Source organism: Sesamum indicum, linkage group LG1 (genome assembly GCF_026168435.1).
Source record: "Sesamum indicum cultivar Baizhima isolate 11 linkage group LG1, ASM2616843v1, whole genome shotgun sequence".
NCBI lineage: Eukaryota > Viridiplantae > Streptophyta > Magnoliopsida > Lamiales > Pedaliaceae > Sesamum > Sesamum indicum.
The window spans coordinates 12,868,264-12,889,097 of NC_142657.1; the positions used below are offsets into that span (position 1 = coordinate 12,868,264).

Here is a 20,834-nt window from a genome sequence, read left to right on the forward strand (position 1 = left end):
AACTGGAAATTGAAATAGAACCTTTAAAAAGAAACCACATGAGACCTTAGAATCACAGTAGTACTCTATAACAACACAAAGAAGCATCATCAAAATTTGTCCAAGAAAACCAAGTGAAGAATTATTAGCTAAAGAGGAACCATCAAACTGCAATGCAACAAAAACCCTTGGAATAAATTAAAAATTATCCCATATTTCCAATTTTCTATAATAACAATTAACAACTACAAGCAAAACCAAAATTGATCTTCCTCGTCGCCTTGATTTACTACTTACTAAAGATGCAAGGATTTTAACTGGTATTTGGCTACTCACCGCTGAATATTCATATTTCTGGTGATGTTTAACTGAAAAAATTGGAACAATGTTGACAGTTTCCTGAAACCGTTGAATCAATCTTCGTTATCAGAATTATCAAACGTTATTTTTGTAGCTTTGGGAGCATTAGCATTGATTTCCCTGAAATGAGCACCATATAACTTGGATTCCTGCAGAAGTTAACAACAAGAACTGCAGTCAGACCAGAACTTACTAAATGACTCAAATGTAAATACAACATTATGCACAAAAATTTTGAATATAGAAATATATTATCACACCAGAACTTACTAAACTATACCCAGATTTATGAACCACAAGCACAATGATAGACATCCATTATCTTACATACAATGTCTTGCCAATTGATCTCACAGACAAAATACACTAAATTTTCTCAAAGATAGGGCATTGATGTTTGTTCATTTTAGGTCTCAGGAAGCCAAAACGTGCTTTATTGACGGTAGATAACAGCCAAATGGAATGACGTACTAAAACATTGAAACTTTAACGCATATAATCTGCTCAGAACTCCTAACAAACATAATTTATCACTTCAAAAGGGTATATGCCTGACCTTTTTCTTGACATGAGTCCCAAATTTCAGTAAGGATTCAGGCACAACCTGCTGAGCTTCCCTGAGAACATTTATCAATTCCCCAGCAAGTCCCTGGAAGTATTTAGTGCTAGCATCAGCAATGGCGTATAAAATACGCAGCAGATCAGCAAAATATTTACTACTAAGATTTCAGTGTACCTTGTTTTCCTTTGTAAAGAAGGTGTGAGCCACTCCCTTCTTACCAGCTCTACCTGTTCGACCAATTCTGTGCACATAATCCTCTGTTGTGAGAGGAAAACTATAATTTATCACAACTTCAACGTCAGGAATATCCAATCCTCGAGCAGCCACATCAGTTGCTATCTGCAGAAATACAAGAAAAATCCAAGCTTCATTGAATTTCAGCATGACATAATTGAGTAACTAGTGAAAATACAACAGGCAAGAATGAGAAGCATCTAACAATTGTGTCCCACAAGTGAAAGTGAAAGAACAGTTGCATTATAAGGAGAAGAATATAAAGGTAGCAAAGAGTGTAGAACGGAGGGAACAACCTTACAATATTTAGTAAAGGAAAACAAATAACTAACAGTTAGCGTAGATAGGCAGAACTAGGACACATGTGCATAATGTATGGCATCACTGCGATCACTATTACTTCTGGAATAGTATGAAACATAATTATTGCCGATAAGTGTAAACAAAACTTGAACCAGAGCAACTTTTTATCGTTCTTCTGAGAAATGCCTATGACATACCATTAGAGGACATGTTCCCTCCTTAAACAATGATAATGCTTGGGTTCTGGCATGCTGGGCTTTATCGCCACTTATAGAAACAACTTTCCAACCCCTGAGAACCAAGAAGATAACAGCAACAAATATTATATATCTAATAAATGCAAGAACACAGCCTTCAGTATTCAAGCATGTATGAACATGACGCATCAGAAGCAAAGTCACATGTCACTTGCTAGGGAAATCAAAATGTGAAACAGAAATTACCTCCTGTTAAGCATATTCTCCACCCTAGATGCTTCTTTCTTGTATAGAACAAAAACCAATACTCTATTCCTGCCAAAGTTTTGAAGTCCCCGTGAGAATCAATTTTGAAAACTATCCAAAAAACATAAACATTTCATATGTGTTTTTTCCTGTTGGACCATGCCAAACTGCAAAACTAATAGTCAAAAAAAGTTATGAACCGTAGAAGTTCAAGAGTTTCCTGGTTATGGTTACCATTTTACACCAATACTTTGAGATTCTTCAACTGCTTATGCCTTAAATGTTAAACTAAGTACATAATTTACACCAGCAACACTTACTTCCTAGACTTGTGGTACTTCTCTAGCAAAGTCTGCAACCTTTCATCACGTGCTCGATCATCCAACACCTACAATATCAAGGCAAATGAACACTTTCTGATAATGCAAATGGACGTTCATATTTATCAGGCAATACCTATTTGTGGTTAGTTTTTTCATTAACATTATCCATACCTCTACTATTTGCATGACATCATGGTTGGCAGCTAAATCTTCGGAACCCACAACCACCTGCAAATATACTTTCCAAATAAAGAGAGCCGAAGAAGGTAGAAGGTTAATTTGATATTTTGACTCTCACAGATATCCATACCTTAACTGGGTGGGGATCCATGAATTCTTGAGCTAATTGATGCACAGGTGGAGGCCATGTCGCACTAAACATTACCATCTGGCGAACTGCACATCTCATATGAAATTACACATATCAGAAAAAAGCATATCAAATGTTACAAGTGCCTACTTAATTACTTATTAAGTAGAAATGATGAAAGATTCATATATTTTATTTCAATGCATTTACTCATGTAAAAAATAGATTAAATGTCTCTTATAATAGAGGTAAGAGAATAAATGATTCCATGGAAATTAAGAACAAGTAGACACATCTGATGGAAAGTTTAAGGTGAAAGTACAGTACAGTGGCAAATTCAACATGCTTAACCCATATGCACTCAAAGTTCAGAATCGTACCAGATGATGTTTGACTTAATATTGAGCGAACCTCAGGTTCAAATCCCATGTCAAGCATTCGATCAGCCTCATCAAGAACCTAAAACACAAGTCACTGTGAGAAACATTTGTTGGATGGGGCTTAAAAGTGACATAGGCATTCCAATAAACACTCCACAGTCAAACAGCAGATAGGTCAAGCACCAAGTACAAGCAAAAAGCATGATCAACTCATTCAATCTAGAGAATGAAGAAGGGGCCAGGGCAATCCCATTTCAACCAGAGACCTACTTCAACTAATAGCTATTTTGGCAAGATTGTACACCCTCCATGTATAATTCATGTAATCCTAGAACAAATAACAGCCAAACCAGAAAATGAACACATTGTGTTGTATCAAGCACATCCACTAATGCTAAGTTTAGATTGATCGCAAGATATGCCAATTTCTCAAGCATTTACCTAACCATGTCTATCCGAAAAAATTTGCCAACTTGCACAAATTACATATTTGCCCCACATTCTCCTGGGACATTTTTTTTTCCTGGAGAGCATATTAAGCAATTTCATGCAACATTAGATTTTTTTTTCCAAAAACCAGATTTGGTAAAGTTTGAATGAGTTGTACTGGAACAATAATTGTTGAAGTGTAAAAGAAAGGCAACTTCTCCCATCAGATACTCATCAGAAACAAAGAAATGACTTGTAATATATAGCACGACAAATACTCAGAGATGGAAGTGAAAATCGCAAATCATTCACCAAGAAACTACTCATTATTACCTAATTTCCTACTTACCACGAAAGATACTTCCTTTAGGGAGCACACTTCCATTTCAATCAAGTCTTTCAAACGGCCAGGAGTCCCAATTACAATGTCCTGCATAGAGCCACATATAACAGATGCTTGAGGTATTCATGCAGATTGGATGGAACCTAATAGTTTGAATCATATACAATAAACTCTTTATAGAAAAATAAACAAACACTAAAACCTGACTTATCAAATGCATCTATCAAACTCACTGTATCTTACACTTCATGCACAAGATAATGTGACAAAGTCCACCATGAAGTGCATATGTGAGAAATAATTATGACCTCAAAAATTTATCTTTGGACCTTCTCAAATAGTTTGAAATCAATCTCTTCACAGATTCATGAGTTCAACCATTCTACGTTCAACTACCCAATCAATTTCATGTAGTGAGAATATTAACTAACTTCCGAATAGAAAATGAAAAAACATATACGAGTTCTAGACTACACAGAAGCATTAATGAAGACAATGGTTTGAATTAGTCATACCCGAAAAAAGTTGATACCAACTCGTCCTGTTTCTTCAATGTTGTAGAGTATAGATGTAATTTAACAATAAGGGTCGGTTTTCTTTGTTCTTTGCCTAAGTAAAAGCTCACGTAGCATGCCAATAAATGTAGCATCTTTTCCCCTGGGATCAGACTAGTAAAATAATACATATTTGTCATAGGGTAATAACTAGATATGAATAATAAATAATGGGATGTCAATGATCCTTCTACATATTTGTATTAACTGAACATTATACATATATTGTTAATTATAATTTATAAGCATCACAACTAACACAAATTAGAGAGGCATAACATGACATTACTTAGCAGCCAAAAGGAAAGACTTATGATATCATTCTAATTATGGATTGGATCACAGCAAGGACCATAATCATCAGAAACCAAGTTGAAATATGCTCAGAGTTTAAGGCCACGATGTCTTACCACACCAGATTTTAGAGAAGATATCTGTGGCCCTTTAGAAGTTCCTCCATATATACAAACTGACTGCACTGCACTAGGCTTCCCAGCATCACAAAGAACGTCGAAAATCTAACAGATTTAGGTAGCACCATCAGTCATACATTTATATAGCCATCGACCGAACATATCAGAGTTTTAAATACATGCTTTCAGGCATGAAATATGTAACTGACAACAATCATGCTCATGGTTTTAGGTTATTAGGTTATCATTCAAACGGCTATTATCTAAAGCAAGTAATCATTTGTGGAAATCAAATCCAAGATTATAAGTTATGGTAGAACTGCAGTTTTCTGACTCTGGGAAAGGTTGAATGTGCATACAGCTCGAACAGAAAGCAGAAACCCTAAATTTAGGCACCTGTGCCCCCGTTAGCATGCAGATACATTTTTCCCAAGTGATACTTAAGATCCTCAATATCAGCTAAATACCGGAGAGCACTGATGTTGAGCAGTTTAAGAATAAACCAGAGACAAATACACTAAGCATGCTTCGCAACCGACTACAGTTAGTAATACAAAGCCTGTTATCGCTAAATGGAGAACATACTTGTTGAGCTAGCTCCCTTGTAGGTGACAGAACAAGGCAAAGTGGATTCCTTTTCTTGGCAGTCTTACCCTTTCGCTTGCTTAGTACGTGCATAATAGCAGGAACTCCGAACGCAATTGTTTTACCTAACCAACCGAGCAACACAAATTTTTGATCAAAAACACATGGCAAAACAGAATAGAATCAAGTAATGTAACAACAAAAGGAAGAAAAAAGAAAAGCGTACCAGACCCAGTTGCTGCAATTCCAATAAAATCGCGGCCATCAAGCAGAAAAGGCCATGAATGAGATTGAATTGGTGACGGGTTATCAAATGTCTTGCAGCATTCTAAAACCTCCCCAGGAAGCCCGGACTCCGCGAATGAATTCAATGCCTTGTATTTTGAATCATTAACGTTCTTCCCAGATACCACCACACCACTGCCTTCTCTTACCTCGTCAGTTGCATTCTTCTCCTCCTCTTTTTCTTCTCCCTCTCTGTCCTTTTTCTTCTTCTTTCTTGTTTCTTCAACTGACCCATTACTCAGAGTCTCCTCTTTCCCCACCTTGTCTTTCTTCTTTTTCTCTTTCGGAATTTCTACAGAACCATCATTCAAAACCTCCTCGTTTTTCTGCTTTTTCTTCTTTTTCTTGTGGATCTCAGCCGAACCATTTGGAATCTCTTCCTCTTCTTCTTGTTCCTGTTCCTTATTCTTCTTTTTCACATCTTTATACGATTCCCCAGCGAACTCAGCATCAGCTTCATCGAGCTTTCTCTTCTGCTTGTCCTTGTGCTTTTTCTGACGCTTGGATTCGCCGTTTTCCATGGAGTTTAGAGCTTCCGTTTCAGTATTATGAATCTTTTGGCCGCCCATAATTAGGAATAAGACCCCAAACCCTAGAGAGAAGCGGTTGGAGATTGTCTGAGGTTTTGGGTGTGGCGGCAAATTCTGCTCCACTCACCGAAAATAACTCTTAAAGCCCTGTTGGGTTATTAAAATTAACCCTTGACTTTTAATTATATAAAATAGATAATGTATAATTAAGCTCCCCACCGTTTTATGAAATTATACGTTGATTTTAGGTAATTTGAAAAATTATTTTAATATTTTTAAAATTTATTTTATCTAATAAATAAGTTTATTCGTTTATCAAAATTCACTGAACTTATTTATATTAACAAAAAAGACTTATATTTACTCTCGATTGACTTAATACTAATATATTACCCGTAAATTAAATATTTCTACGATCTAATTACCCTCATACATTTTTACACGTTAATGTATATAAATAGATATATCTTCACTATTATAGCGCTAGTTTAGTCAAAAAAAAATATTTGACTTATTATGAGTCAATAATAAGTCAATTGAGGAAAAATATCAATTTTCATTCAATTTTTTTTTTTGTTAATATCAGTAAATTCAATGGATTTTAACTTTAGACGAAAACAAACATCGGGGTTGCTAGATGTAATTTTTAAAATCACAAGAAGTCTACTTGTAATTATATCGAACATCAGGGCAGGGAGCATAATTATCCCAATTCATAATTATACTCTGTCTCATTGATGTAATTACACAAATCTTTTATAATTTGAAAAATTACATCTAGTTTGCTTTCATCTAATAAATAAGTTCATCAATTAGTCAAATTCACTAAATTCATTGATATTTACAAAAAAAATTGAATAAAAATTGATTTATCCTCGATTGACTTATTACAAATTAAATAATTTTTTTCGAACCCTTATAACGGTGAAGATATACCTCCACATATGTTAACCCGTAAATACATATAAGGGTAATGTAGTTATAAGAATATTTATTTAATTTGCAATAAATTAGTAATAAGTCAATTAGGGGTTAATATAGAATTTTTTTCTAATTTTTTTTTTAATATCAGCAAATTCGATGAATTTTGACTAACGGATTGATTTATTTGTTATACGAAAGCAAATCTCAAAAGTACTAGATGTAATTTTTCAAACTACAAAAGGTACGTGTAATTATTGATTGACTTGAAGTATCTCCTCTTTGTTAGACTTATTGTCTTTCAAGCATTTACGGTCAATCCATCTCGTTTTGAATACGTAATGTTTGGTTTTGACCAGGACGTGTAGAGGTACGAAGAGTAGTCTTATGAACCAACTCAAATTATGGGACATCCCAATAATCTTCTAACATAAAAGGTTCAAGATTTAGAATATGTATTTTTGTAAATCAATATAATAATAATACCTAACTATTGATGCAGCATTAATCATGTATGCAACGCATACTTTTTTAGCTTGAGAGCATCGATGCCAAATTGAATCAATTTGCCACGTGAACATTCTTAGTTGACAATTTTGACAACATGGATATTGAGTTCGCATGTATCTCCTAAACGTTTGTTCAAAGAATGATATAGAGCGATAAAATGGTTTGCTCAGTAGTTGTATTTGGCATAGCCGGTTAAGAAGATGGTGGCATACCTTATGCCAATGTTTCAGCCATAATATTTATTTCAACATCATTTTCGCCATCCTCGTGTGGAATTGGAAATTCCACTTCACTAGATTTAGAATCATGGTGCAGCCTGGAACTACAGTTAGGACAGCGTTGTCCTTGCATTTGTATACTAGAAATTATGTCATACTAGCATCAAAGGCAAAAGGGCAATTGGTGGTGTATTGCAGTTGGTACATATAACATTAACTTATTATATTTGTAAGTAGATATTTTTTTGAATAATGTTTCAGTAACTGATCAAGTTTACATAATTTTACACCATTTCACCATTACAGTACGAACAACTGTCCAGGTCATAAGAGATATATTGGATGATATGCAGGTTGATCATGTATCTAATACACAAAACATTACGTATATCTATACAAATATTAAATGCACATCAATTGCATCGTTTCGTTTATTATAGTTTATCTGACAACCATATGACATGAACTCAGATTGCATTATGGCCTATACAGCTGATTTTACCCCTGAACTGTGGATGTCAACATGTTCTCTGATTTTTTATGGCATTGTGGAAATTCATCATTGCCAATTTGGGATTAGACAAAATATTCACGAAATGCTAGATTCTCGGGATATGGGCTTGTATTTGATATCCGGTAAAGCACGTACTAGCACAAATTGAGGCTTACAATACATAATATACATTAGTAGATGGCAGAGACGACATTACAAGATTGTGCATGGGCCACTCATTTCCAACAAAAGATATACAAAATGTGGATATGTGAATGGTACAACAATATAACACGGCATTTCGTTCATCATTTACTAATAGGCGTGTGGAAAGTGGGTACTAACCTTAAGATGCGTGCATGATGAACATTGTGGTATGTTATATAATATAAAATATTTTATTTATATTAAAAGTTGTATTAAAATTTATTATTTTCTACATATTTCAAGTTGAACAGATGCAATCCGTTTGTTTAAGTTCTCAACTTAGACCAACAGCTGTTGGAGGTTTCAATATGTTGGTGGACACATATGATGCCACATTAGACAATATTTACGAGTTCATCATGCATTCAGAGAAAAAAAAAATCCACCAACATAAGAAAATATCCAACCACGTCCTACAGACAAACGAGAAGTCGTAGTCGAATGCCTGCTAGTTCAATTGAACGTGAAAATATTAGGGCAGATATAGCTGGTCCTTCTACAACGTATACACTTCATATTACTATATGCCTCAATCGCTACAACAAGATGACTTGTTTCAATGAACTCTATACATGCCAAGTCATTCAGAATCTTATTTCGCATATGTTGATCTTGATAGTGGTCTTGGCACTAACAACCACATGTATATCGTGATTATGTGGTGTCCAATTATGCAACAACATCAAATCGATTGCACATTAATGCCAAAGATGATAATAATGAACAAAATGAGACAACACAGAATGTGATTGATGAAATAAGAGGACCTCAGCACCAACACCATCGGCGCAGTTGTGGGACAAGCGGTTATTTTTAAATATGTATGCAATTATCGTAATATTTCTAACAATAGATTGTATCTTTTTTATTGATAAAATTTTAAAGTTATCATTGATTATAATTAATAAGAAATAATAATACACATAATTAATATTAATTAAAATTAATAATATTCATAAAAATATTGGGTGATAATTTCAGAGACGGGTTTAACTCCGGAATCCAATTCCAAATCCCGCGTTGTGCCCAAAGCGGCAAAAACAGCTCACAGAAACTGCTACTCTACTCAACGCTCTCTCTTTCTCTCTCTCGCTTTATATAGACGAACCACGTACGTACGCATATACGTATCTTGTATGTATACATAACATTGCACCTATATCTCCGTTCAGTTTTCGGAAAATTTGTGTTGCGTAATAATCGGCGATGGGTCGGCGGAATGATCCGAATCCGTTTGACGAGGGAGAACCTGAAATTAATCCATTTTCGGTAACCGCCTTCTCAGTTTATCTAGATCTGCCTGTTTTTAGACTGTGTTTTGCGTTTGGCGATCTTTTTTGTGGTTTCTGGTGGTCGGTGATTTCCAGCGTGGATGTGATTTCGCGGGTTTTGGTTTGGGGTTATTTGAATTGCATCCGAGAACCAAGGCTTGGGTAAATTTGATGTAGAGGTGAAGTGAAGTGCATGTTTTGAGGAGCGGAAGTTAAATAAACTTGAATTTGATAGGAAGACTGGTTTGAATTACTGGGGGCCGATTTTTTGGTTGACGATAGTCCTTATAGTCGCGAACAGTCGTGTTGTAAATATTTATAAATAAGGATAAGGGTATCATATTTTATTTGTTCCAGAGTAATCATTCATCAAGAGTCAATGCATATATACTTAAATATAGGAACATGTTACTATCACTATTGACTTTCTATATTGATTATTGACAGAGTCGTATGACTAGAATGTTTCTGAATCTCGCGTAAGCTTGCGTACACACTTGAATTTCCTCTGTTTTCTATCCTCACAAGCCAAAGGGAATTTATATATTCTATTCAATTGCAATGCTGAAGTACCGAGTGTGGTTTTCTCCCAGTTAACGGACGGAAGTGCATATCCAGTACAAAGGATATTTACTAGTGACTGTAACAACTCTCTTTTGCATATCATATCGACCTATAATTTACTGAATTTCTCAGCAAAGTGATAAATGGAAGACTCACTGGCATGCATTAGCTAAATCATTTGTCATGCTGTAAAATATTGTTATCTTGATGCGATAGGGGGCCCTCATGCACTTGCAGCCGACCAAATGTACCTGCTGAGCATCATCGGTTAGAAGAATGTCCAGATGTTAGTAAAAGGATGCATGTCCTGTAAATCAGAGGGGTTATGCTTTCATACTACTTTATTGTTACCGGGCAAATGAAGTATGACTAAAGTTTTCATGTGCAGTTTGTGTTAGGGCATTCATCAATGAATAGTTGGCTTTTGAATAAGGAACTGATGTCCGCATTATTATGAAGATAAGCATCATGTTAAAGTCAATGAGATAACCTTCATTGGGTTGAACTTGAATCTATACATGATTATTAACTCTGAGAATAATTTGATTCAACCTGGCTGATCCATGATGTCTTTTTGGGGTAAATGATCCATGATGTCTTGCAGAATGATACTGCAGCGGCTGGATCAAAGTCACGCATTCCTAAAGTGGTTGCTAGTACACTGGGCTTTGGTCAAAAGAACGACGCCAATGTGGATATCCCATTAGATACCATGAATGTAATGTAATTAATAGCACTTTTTCTTTAAGCAATTCTACTGCAACATCTAAAATTCTAATATACATGGTTTCTATTAACTTGTCAGGATCCAAGAAAGAAGGAGAAAGAACTTGCTACTTGGGAATCAGATTTGAATAGGAGAGAAAGGGTTGGTTTCTCTGTTTTGATATCCTGCTCTTGCTCTAGGGAGATTAATCAATAAGTAATTCATCATTTTTCTGTAATAATCTCCTTTTCCCCTGGTTTGTTAAACGAAGATATATACAAAAAGAACTAGTCCTATTTGTTCATTGTACATTGATATGAAATAATTGTTAACAATATGAACTTGGCCTCTAAGATGTTCTTGACTCAATAAGCAGTAAACACAGAACAATGGTTATTCAGGAAAAATGAGTATGCTTTTGATGTCACGTGATGACCAACTAGGAGAAAAGCATACTTTTGTGCCCTTTGGTGGTGTTACTTTCATTCTGTTTTCACCTCATATTTGTCTCATTTTTTTTTGCCCATTTGCTGTAATTAATTTACTGGGCATTTCAGGAAATTAAACGCAGAGAAGATGCTGTTGCCAGAGGTAAGCTATGAGATTAAGGTCACTAATCATGTTAGAAATATTTATCCATATTTCCCATGCTTCTAATTTTTCCTACAATCCTTTGATTAGCTGGTGTTCCGGTGGATGACAAAAATTGGCCCCCTTGTTTTCCAATTATTCACCATGACATAGCCAATGAAATTCCAGTTCCTGCTCAGAGGTTGCAATATCTGGCTTTTGCAAGTTGGTTAGGTGGGGTATCTGCTGCTCTCCTGCTTGGTCTTGAGAAGTTTCTGACATAATTCTTGTTTGTTGGATATAATGATATTAACATCGGTCGTGACTAAATATAAGTCCTTAAGCTTGTGTTACCATTTGTTATTGCAAACTTTTCACTCTTACATTTGATATCTGTTTTTGGAGGTAGATCCTCTGCTCCTTATGATCGTGTAGGCCTGATGGGTGTCTTCATGAATTTCTATGTTTCATGTGTTTTAAATTATCTTTTCTTGCTCTGTTTTTTATATTTCACTCCCCTTTAGCTATCAATATGCACTGCACTATTCACATCCAACTTATTGTTCAGGAATTCCCTGTAGATTTATGCTTGTATGCAAACCTGCGAGACTTGGATGTCATATTTGTTGAATCCGTTCTTAAGAAGAGTGGAAAGTGAGGCATACTTGTGATTAACATTTCTAATAGAATGCAGAATTAATTTGAATTTATGTCCAGAAAAATGTGTATAACCTAGCAAATGGGGATGTCCATGCCATACCCTTGTTATTAAACTATTCCTGAAACTTTTGATATCGACCTTTTCAGGATACATTTTATCTTTCCCTTGGACATGGTAATTGTTAATAGAATTACTTGGGAAGTTCTCAATGTTGGTTTTCCTTATCTTGGTTCATGTTTTCTTAACAATGGTTTTACTCATTCCAAATTCATGAAGCACCCTGCCAGTTTTTAGACTGGAAGAGTAATGCCTTATTATATCCTGCCATAAGTTATCTAAGTCATGCAAAGCATGGAGAAATAATTGGTCAAAAAGTTTACTTGTTTGTGTTCTGGAGTCAAAATTTTATATCTTCTTCTATGCCATATGACTCTATTTAAGTTATCACAGTGTAATTTGTTTGTTGTTATCCTGAGGAAGTGATTATCCCTTTACAGGTATTCTTCTTTGTCTTGTGTTCAATGTCATTGCCATCACTGTTTGTTGGATAAGGGGTGGTGGTAAGTCTCTTTGATAAATTTATTGGCAGTTTTTGCTTTTCTGATCTTTTGATGCATCAACTCACCTTATGAACCTTCAGGTTTAAGTAATGTACTATGACTTACTATCTGTAGGGGTTAAGATTTTTTTCCTTGCAATAATCTATGCCCTACTTGGATGCCCCCTTTCATATGTCCTATGGTACAGGCCTTTATATCGTGCAATGAGGTATGTAAGATCTCCGTTTGTTTCCCTTTTTTCTGCGGACTACTACATTATTGGAATTAACAGCAAATTCTTCTGTGACCCTGATCTTCAGGACTGATAGTGCGCTGAAATTTAGCTGGTTTTTCATGTTCTACTTGGTATGTTTGGTAGTTACTATTGAGGATTTAACAATTTCATGATTATAGCTTATCCATTTCTGACACCTTTAACATGCATTGTGCAGCTCCACATTGCTTTTTGCATATTTGCTGCAATTGCACCTCCAATCATCTTTCATGGAAAATCGTTAACGTAAGATTCTCTCGACTGTCCTTTTTCACCTAGAGAAATCCTTTCCATGTGTTCTGCTTTGTTTTTGTTTTATTTCATCAACTGATGCCCACTATTTCTTTTCCTTGGTATCAGGGGCATCCTTGCTGCGATCGATGTCTTCTCAGATCATGTATTGGTAGGGGTAAGTCTTTCTATTGATGCTCATAGGCATCCATCATTGTTGTATTAACTTTGTAATAGATTATTTTCCTTCAAAGGAATTTGTGCATGGTCCTGAAAGATCACTGTTGCTTTTGGAGCTTGGCTAACACTAATCATGAATTTAACATATTATCTTCCACAACCGAGGTTAAATAACATTATTCTGAAAGACAAGTGTTGGTCAAAGCACTTTGATGATACTTGTTTCGATGTGTTATTCCTTTACATTAAGATTACTTGCACTTATTTCTGTTTGCTTCAGTTGCTTTGTAACTCACACCAAGATTAAATTCCTGTGTTGTTTATTTTGTTCAAGTACAATTACTTTATGTTTTCTTTATGCCATGTTAACGCAGATTTTCTACCTGATTGGGTTTGCATTATTCTGCTTGGAATCACTGTTGAGCTTGTGGGTACTCCAGGTTAGAGAATTGCCAACTGCATTTGTACAATAGATGTAATTTATGAGCTTATGTGGCGAGGTCTTTGTGGTGTTTTCAAATAACCTTCTTTATTTCTCTATAATAATTTAATAGCTATGGATATATTCTATTCTTCATTCTTCTTTTTTAATGCTTCATTTCTTTTGCAGAAAATATACTTCTACTTTAGGGGACACAAGTAACTCCGGAATGCATCTGGAGGTTGAAAGCATTTTTCTTTGAGAGGAGTTGCCCAAGTATATATTTCTATCCTCCTTAAGTGCTTATAATGGTTTGTTATTTTGATAAGTTCTATTTAGGGACATATGAATTTGAGATGGAAACTACTGTCTGAGATTGTATTAATACAATATTAATAATTAGACATTTATATTTTCTTTTTCCTTTGTTTTTTTATTTGAATAATAAGAATGCTAATAGGGTTCCTAATTTGTCATTTCTTTTACTAATGCTCTTTAACATTGGTCTAATTGACTAATTGGTTCTGATCTGTATATTAATTACTATTTGGGATAAAAAACTGGAAACAGGTCCACTTATGGGACCAAAAATATAATTTATCCTTATTTTGATTGTATTGACTAATGGAGAGAGCAACTACCATTATCAATTGGACGGAAATTCTTTAATGGTCCTCAAATTGAAAAAAAGAACCACATATGGGACTTAAGGTGCGAATTGGCTTGAGTGTGGGATTAAAATTAGAAACAGGTCTACTTATGGGACTAAAAGTATAATTTATCCTCTGCTCGTTAATGCATGCAAAGAGGTATATCTTCAACATTATTAGGGTAGTTTAGTGGAAAAAAATATTTGACTTACAATAAGTCAGTAATAAGTCAATTGAGGGTAAAGATTAATTTTTATTAAGAATATCAATAGATTTGGTGAATTTTGACTGACAAAGGGATTTGTTTGTTAAATAGAAGCAAACTTTAGAGGTGCTAAATGTAATTTTTTAAATCATAAAAAATCTGAATGTAATTACTTCAAACTTTAAGGAAGAAAATTTCCCTAAATTTAAAAATATTAATTATATATTTAAATATTTATACTGATATAATTAATATTTATTTTAAATAGTTTATATTATTTTTTAATCGTTACCATACTGCTATATTTATTCTATACTTATATTCATATTTATCACTTATCCCTCTTCTAATTATTGATTTTTTTTTAGATTTTTTGTCATATCTATTTGGTTAAATTAGAAAAAATGTCTTCTTTTGTTATATTTTACAATAATTAAATTGACTTCTTTTGTCTTCGGATAAACAAAGAAGATTGCCAATCCAGATCGTGTCACAGGCGATCCCCTTGCTCTAGCATCGTTATTTACTGTATATGCATTTTTCAGCAATAATACAAGCTCCTTTCGAAATCGCGTGTGCAATTTACTGTTGTGTGATTTGTTCCTCTTTACTCTGATTTCTTTCGGTGCGCTGCGTTAGTGCCGAGCGGAGGTGTGTGCGGAGATTGGCGGATGTAGTTAGCGGACTACTAGCCACACGTTGCGCTTTGCGATAGGTGCCTCGTGAGACCGTGTCATGTTCCTCCTTAAATCCCTCCAATTTTTTTTCTTACATTTGAATTGATAAATTTAAAATTATAAATTTTTTAATAACTTCTTCAGATTTTTTTAATATTTTTAAATTAAACTATATTTTATTGAGTATTCATGAATTTTAAATTCTTTTAATAGATAGTTAACTGCTCGAATTTTCTAGTTCATATGAGTGTTGCATATTATATTGCATTACAAATATATAATTTATATAATATAGGTGTCTCAAAAATAACTTATATACCTAATATACGTATGTTGTAATGCAAAATGAAATATTAATTTATAATAAAAAAATACAGACTATATTGATATAAATTTTTTTCTAATATTATACAATCGATATAATTTAACATTTTTGTCACTGTGAATAAATATATGGAAATCAAGCACAGTGCCATGCAAAAAAATATTTATTTAAATTAAATTTGATTGAATCAAATCAATTATATAATAGATATGATATAATTACAAAATAATTGGTACGGGTGATTTTGGACCCAGACCCACCCCTAACAGAGCTTGCCCCCGCCCCGCCCCTAATGAGATAAGTTTGGGTCTAAAAAATAAAAAATGGGGCAAATAGTAGGTCCTAAAAATTAAAAATTCGATGGGTTCGGAGCGTCCCGGGTCCTTAAGGACCCGGGCCCGGTATAATTATTTAATATAAATCTATATTATTTTATTTTATCTTAATAGAATAAACACTAATAAGCTATTATATTATTTTATTTATTTATTATTAGGTACTTGTTCACAATTGAAAAATAAAAAAATGTCCCATAATACTTAATGAGGATGCAAAATGAAAAAATTGTTAGTAATGTATAATGCTATAAATTATTTGAGTTATTCTGTTATGAATAATTTCATTTGTACTTGAGAATTTATTTTTTTGAATTGAATATTTGAGTTAGACCATGAACAATTTTATTTGAATTGATATCTTAAATTTTCTTATATATGTACTTGTAAACTAAAAAAAATAAAAATAACTCGTTTATCGGGTTAGACTCGTCCCAACCGGTTTTGTACCGGGCGAGGGTTAAAAATAACTTGGATGAAGTAAGTCTCAGGTTCTGCTCGGAGTTGGTGGGGCGTGTCTTGGATCCACCCAAATCCAAATTGAATGTGATGAATTTAAATTAATTATATGACAAATTTAATATACTTATTCTGTGTTATTGTATAATTTTTTTAAAAAAATTATTTGTATAATAAGTGTATCACATTTACTCTTTTAAGTAATTTGATACAACCCACCTATTCCTGTAAGAATTTTTCCAACGAAGAAGTGACACGTCACACTGACCCCTCATCATCAAAGGCCAAAGCCAAACAACCTCCTGTCCAGCAAAACAGACATCTGTTGTTTCTGTTCAACTCCGTCTCTCACCATAACCTCTTCTTCCATTCTCTTGTCCTTCCTCTCTCTCTCTCTCTAAACATTTGCTAGAGAGAGAAAGAAGAAATACAATGGCAGCTTCTTCTCTATCCACTCAGACCCATTTCAACCCCACCCCACCAAAAACCCACTTGGGATTATTCAACCAAAACCAAGTTGTTCTCTACGGAAAAACCACCACCACCACCTGCCGGAGGAGATTCATTTCATGCTCAGCCGAAGACAAGACGGTGGTGATCGGTCTGGCGGCGGACTCCGGCTGCGGAAAGAGCACCTTCATGCGGCGCCTCACCAGCGTCTTCGGTGGCGCCGCCGAACCTCCCAAGGGCGGAAACCCAGACTCCAACACGCTCATCAGTGAGATGACCACCGTGATATGCTTGGACGACTACCACTCACTTGACAGAACCGGACGGAAGGAGAAGGGAGTCACCGCACTGGACCCCAGAGCCAATGATTTTGATCTCATGTATCACCAGGTTAAGGCGATCAAAGAAGGAATCCCTGTGGACAAGCCTATCTACAATCACGTCAGCGGTTTATTGGACCCGCCGGAGCTGATCAAACCTCCCAAGATCCTAGTCATTGAAGGATTACACCCAATGTAAGCTATCCCCACCACTACATACATTACCAATAATTACATGAATCCCCCCCAATTTTTGAGTATTAACAAAAAAGAAACTGAATTATAAATATTATTTGCATCATACTGTGATGAATGTGTAATTATTGAAATGAATAGGAGTGTTTATATAATTATTAATTCTTACTTACAAAAGATTTAAGAATGTTGTTGTTGTTGTTGCATGGAGCTGTTGATATTTTCTAGGATGAATTGGGTGAAGTGAGCGGCTATCCTTAAATCGTATGGTTGAGGAATGAAGATTGTCCAAATCATATCTTCAACTGATCCGTGTGACACCTCACGTGCCATGCACACCTTATCACTTGAAATTACTGTTTGTTTGATGTTTGCTTAATTATGAATACTTTTTTTGCTTTTGCCGTTCAAAGAAACTGTTCAAAATGTCCTTTTTAATTATTAGTTATAATTTTGTATTTTTTTAAAGTATTTTATGGACTAATATTCCCTATCGATTATTTATTCTTATCCGATCTCAATTTTTTTTATATATTTTTTCAAATGATTTTAAATTTTTTTAACAAGAGTAAAATAGTAATATTCACTTCACTGTTTATGAGTTATATATATTTTTCATTTGAAGGAATATGGGTAATTATGTAAAATTTTGGGGAAGATAACTGTATATTTATAATTATGTCAAACTTCGAGAAGATAGCTGTAATTTACCCTTATTTTATAACTAGTAGAACATGAATATTTGAAATTGGTTAGTTAATAGTGTCAATTCAAAATGAACAACATATTTTATTATCCATTCTCTTAATATTAATAAAAAATTACAAAAAATATTTATTTATTTATTTTGGTTAATTTGTAGGTACGATGCACGAGTTAGAGAGCTTCTAGATTTCAGTATTTACCTGGACATCAGCAATGAAGTTAAATTCGCATGGAAAATTCAGGTAATTATTTTCAGGAATAATTACATGGATGCCTTTCAAAATTTACTTATATTATTATAAAATAACAGCTCCATGTAAGAAAATTGAAACCGATAATCTTTACGATTATGTTCTACGTTACCAAATTTTATCTTTTTTTGGATAGAAAAATCTGAAATGTAAAAGATCGTGATTGTAGGGGTCGCAGTGTTATTTTTCAAAATAGTTTTTTTTTTTGTTGATATGTGAAGACTTCAGATGGCATACGTTGATGTAATTATTCCTTATTTTAATCGGTCCAAATTTGATAGTGTTATGGGAAATTTTAGCCTAGATTGGATGTGGCCAGATCTGAAGAACGAAGGGTAAATCACAACAAGTTAATTTGAGGTTTGTCATTATTCGAGAAATTATAGGTAATTCGGAATGTTTTATGAAATTATGTAATTTTTTGGAAGAAAATCTGACAATATCTACTTTGCCATGTGGGTTTTTTTTTTTAATAAAAAACCTAAAAAAGTTGACTAGGTGAAGTTTCCTTCTTGCCCTTCTAGTCCACAAAATAAAGATGAGAAAATTTGAAGAAAATAAGAAATTTATTTCATAGTCCTTTAGGACATTTTGTTGGTTTACAAGGTAATTTCCCAGCTTAATCTCAAGGAAACTCGTTGTAATTCACCCTTTGACTGGTGTCTAGTTTAGAGACGGACTAATCACATGATAACTATATTACACTTGTTATATAGTTGATTCGATTCGACTAGACATGATATGGATAAAAGACTTCCATAGTGTAACCTCTCCTATTTACATTGCCAATATTATGATAGTAAATGGCATTAATCATGTTTTCCATGGAACTGAAGAGGGACATGGCCGAGAGAGGACACAGCCTTGAGAGCATCAAAGCTAGTATTGATGCCCGGAAATCGGATTTCGATGCTTACATTGGTAATCTCTCTTTGCTTGTATAATCTTGAGGAATAATTATAGTCACACTCCCTCAAGTTTCGACATATTACAAATATACTTGTATGTTTTGTAACATTATCCTACAAGATGATCGAATGCAGCGTTTTGTGTCACCATTTTCACAATGCAGACCCACAGAAGCAATACGCAGATGCAGTTATCCAAGTGTTGCCGACCCAACTGATCCCGGACGACAACGAGGGGAACGTTTTGAGAGTGAGGCTGATAATGAAGGAAGGAGTGAAGTATTTTGACCCGGTGTACCTGTTTGATGAAGGCTCCACCATCTCTTGGATCCCCTGTGGAAGGAAGTTGACTTGCTCTTACCCAGGCATCAAATTCACCTACTGTCCAGACACCTACTACGGCCATGAGGTACGCTGCATTCATCACTTCAAATCAATGCATGAGTGAAGAAATTAAAACCAGGAATGTATAACATAATCGGATCAAAATTGTGCTTATCAAGAAACGTCACATGCACAATCTACCATATGATCTTGTGTGTGCACGCAGACACGGCTAAAACTTTCCTCATGAATTGGAATTAAGAGAAACCACTTTCTTGCATTTATAAGTTCAAACGACTTTGTCAGATTGTTTGACTGTGGAGTTTGATAGTAGAAATTCGGTCTCAGGAAACGAACTTACATGATTATGGATGTAGGAACATTTCTAGTTTCATCGTCTGTGTCCTGACGGACAAGGCTAGTCCACACCATTAATATTTCCACATGTTGTGGTGGTAATATACAAGCAACTCTTTCTCCTCCGAATCCTGCAGGTTTCAGTGTTAGAGATGGACGGACAATTCGACAGACTAGATGAGCTCATATATGTAGAAAGCCATCTGAGCAACATCTCCACCAAGTTCTACGGTGAAGTCACCCAGCAAATGCTGAAGCACGCAGATTTCCCAGGCAGCAACAATGGAACCGGTCTCTTCCAGACCATCATCGGCTTGAAGATCAGAGACCTCTATGAGCAGATCACCAGAACCAAAACTGCAGCTCCCTTGGAAGCTACAAAGGCCTAAGAAATGCCTGAAATAAATCAGACCGGCACAAAATTTTCTCGCGGTTTTTTTTCTTACCACCCTGTTGTATCAGTCGAGTGTTTGACAAATCCGCATAAATTGAGCATTTCTCTATCATGTATTTATTTACTTATTCCGACCTGGAACGCTGTTGAGAGTTGTAACATAGACAGACAGAAGCACATATGAAATGAGAAAAATCCATGATCATGCAGTCATTGTTGATGCCATTTTCCCACAAAAAACACAACCTAAATTTTATGACCACATTAATCCATTCTGAGAAACAAAGGTAACAATCTCAGACACTCTCTTACCTACTTAATAGTAACAAACTTGTTTGTACCATGTCTACCCCAGTGGTTCTTCAAGTCAACAGGCTGAGAAGATCATGCCCTTTTGCAGCAAGTGCAAAGAGAAGCTTCCGACAGGGTCCACGGCTCATTTCCCTTGCTGATACTCGTTTCCCGGGTTTCCAGTAATTG

The 20,834-nt window shown here is 34.8% G+C and overlaps 3 protein-coding genes across 3 annotated transcripts; 2 read left to right on the forward strand and 1 right to left on the reverse strand.

The window, feature by feature from the left end:
• Positions 1-148: 148 nt before the first annotated feature.
• On the reverse strand, positions 149-6,165 carry STRS1 (DEA(D/H)-box RNA helicase family protein). Its single transcript, XM_011076465.3, has 13 exons — positions 5,445-6,165; positions 5,219-5,343; positions 4,631-4,738; positions 3,673-3,753; positions 2,895-2,973; positions 2,515-2,600; positions 2,376-2,432; positions 2,202-2,269; positions 1,882-1,950; positions 1,636-1,729; positions 1,076-1,240; positions 896-988; positions 149-488 (listed from the first exon to the last, which is right to left on the reverse strand). Exons 1-13 carry the CDS (start codon positions 6,070-6,072, stop codon positions 393-395), a joined length of 1,749 nt encoding a protein of 582 aa, XP_011074767.1. The 5' UTR covers positions 6,073-6,165; the 3' UTR covers positions 149-392.
• Positions 6,166-9,377: 3,212 nt separating this feature from the next.
• LOC105159415 (secretory carrier-associated membrane protein 4) lies at positions 9,378-14,222 on the forward strand. Its single transcript, XM_011076478.3, has 12 exons — positions 9,378-9,651; positions 10,822-10,935; positions 11,023-11,085; positions 11,481-11,514; positions 11,605-11,727; positions 12,652-12,714; positions 12,829-12,922; positions 13,014-13,059; positions 13,146-13,213; positions 13,328-13,376; positions 13,753-13,818; positions 13,989-14,222. Exons 1-12 carry the CDS (start codon positions 9,589-9,591, stop codon positions 14,019-14,021), a joined length of 816 nt encoding a protein of 271 aa, XP_011074780.1. The 5' UTR covers positions 9,378-9,588; the 3' UTR covers positions 14,022-14,222.
• Positions 14,223-16,758: 2,536 nt separating this feature from the next.
• LOC105159424 (phosphoribulokinase, chloroplastic) lies at positions 16,759-20,567 on the forward strand. The gene is made up of 5 exons (XM_011076490.3): positions 16,759-17,415; positions 18,278-18,362; positions 19,208-19,292; positions 19,444-19,688; positions 20,098-20,567. Exons 1-5 carry the CDS (start codon positions 16,883-16,885, stop codon positions 20,347-20,349), a joined length of 1,200 nt encoding a protein of 399 aa, XP_011074792.1. The 5' UTR covers positions 16,759-16,882; the 3' UTR covers positions 20,350-20,567.
• The last annotated feature ends 267 nt before the right edge of the window (positions 20,568-20,834 follow it).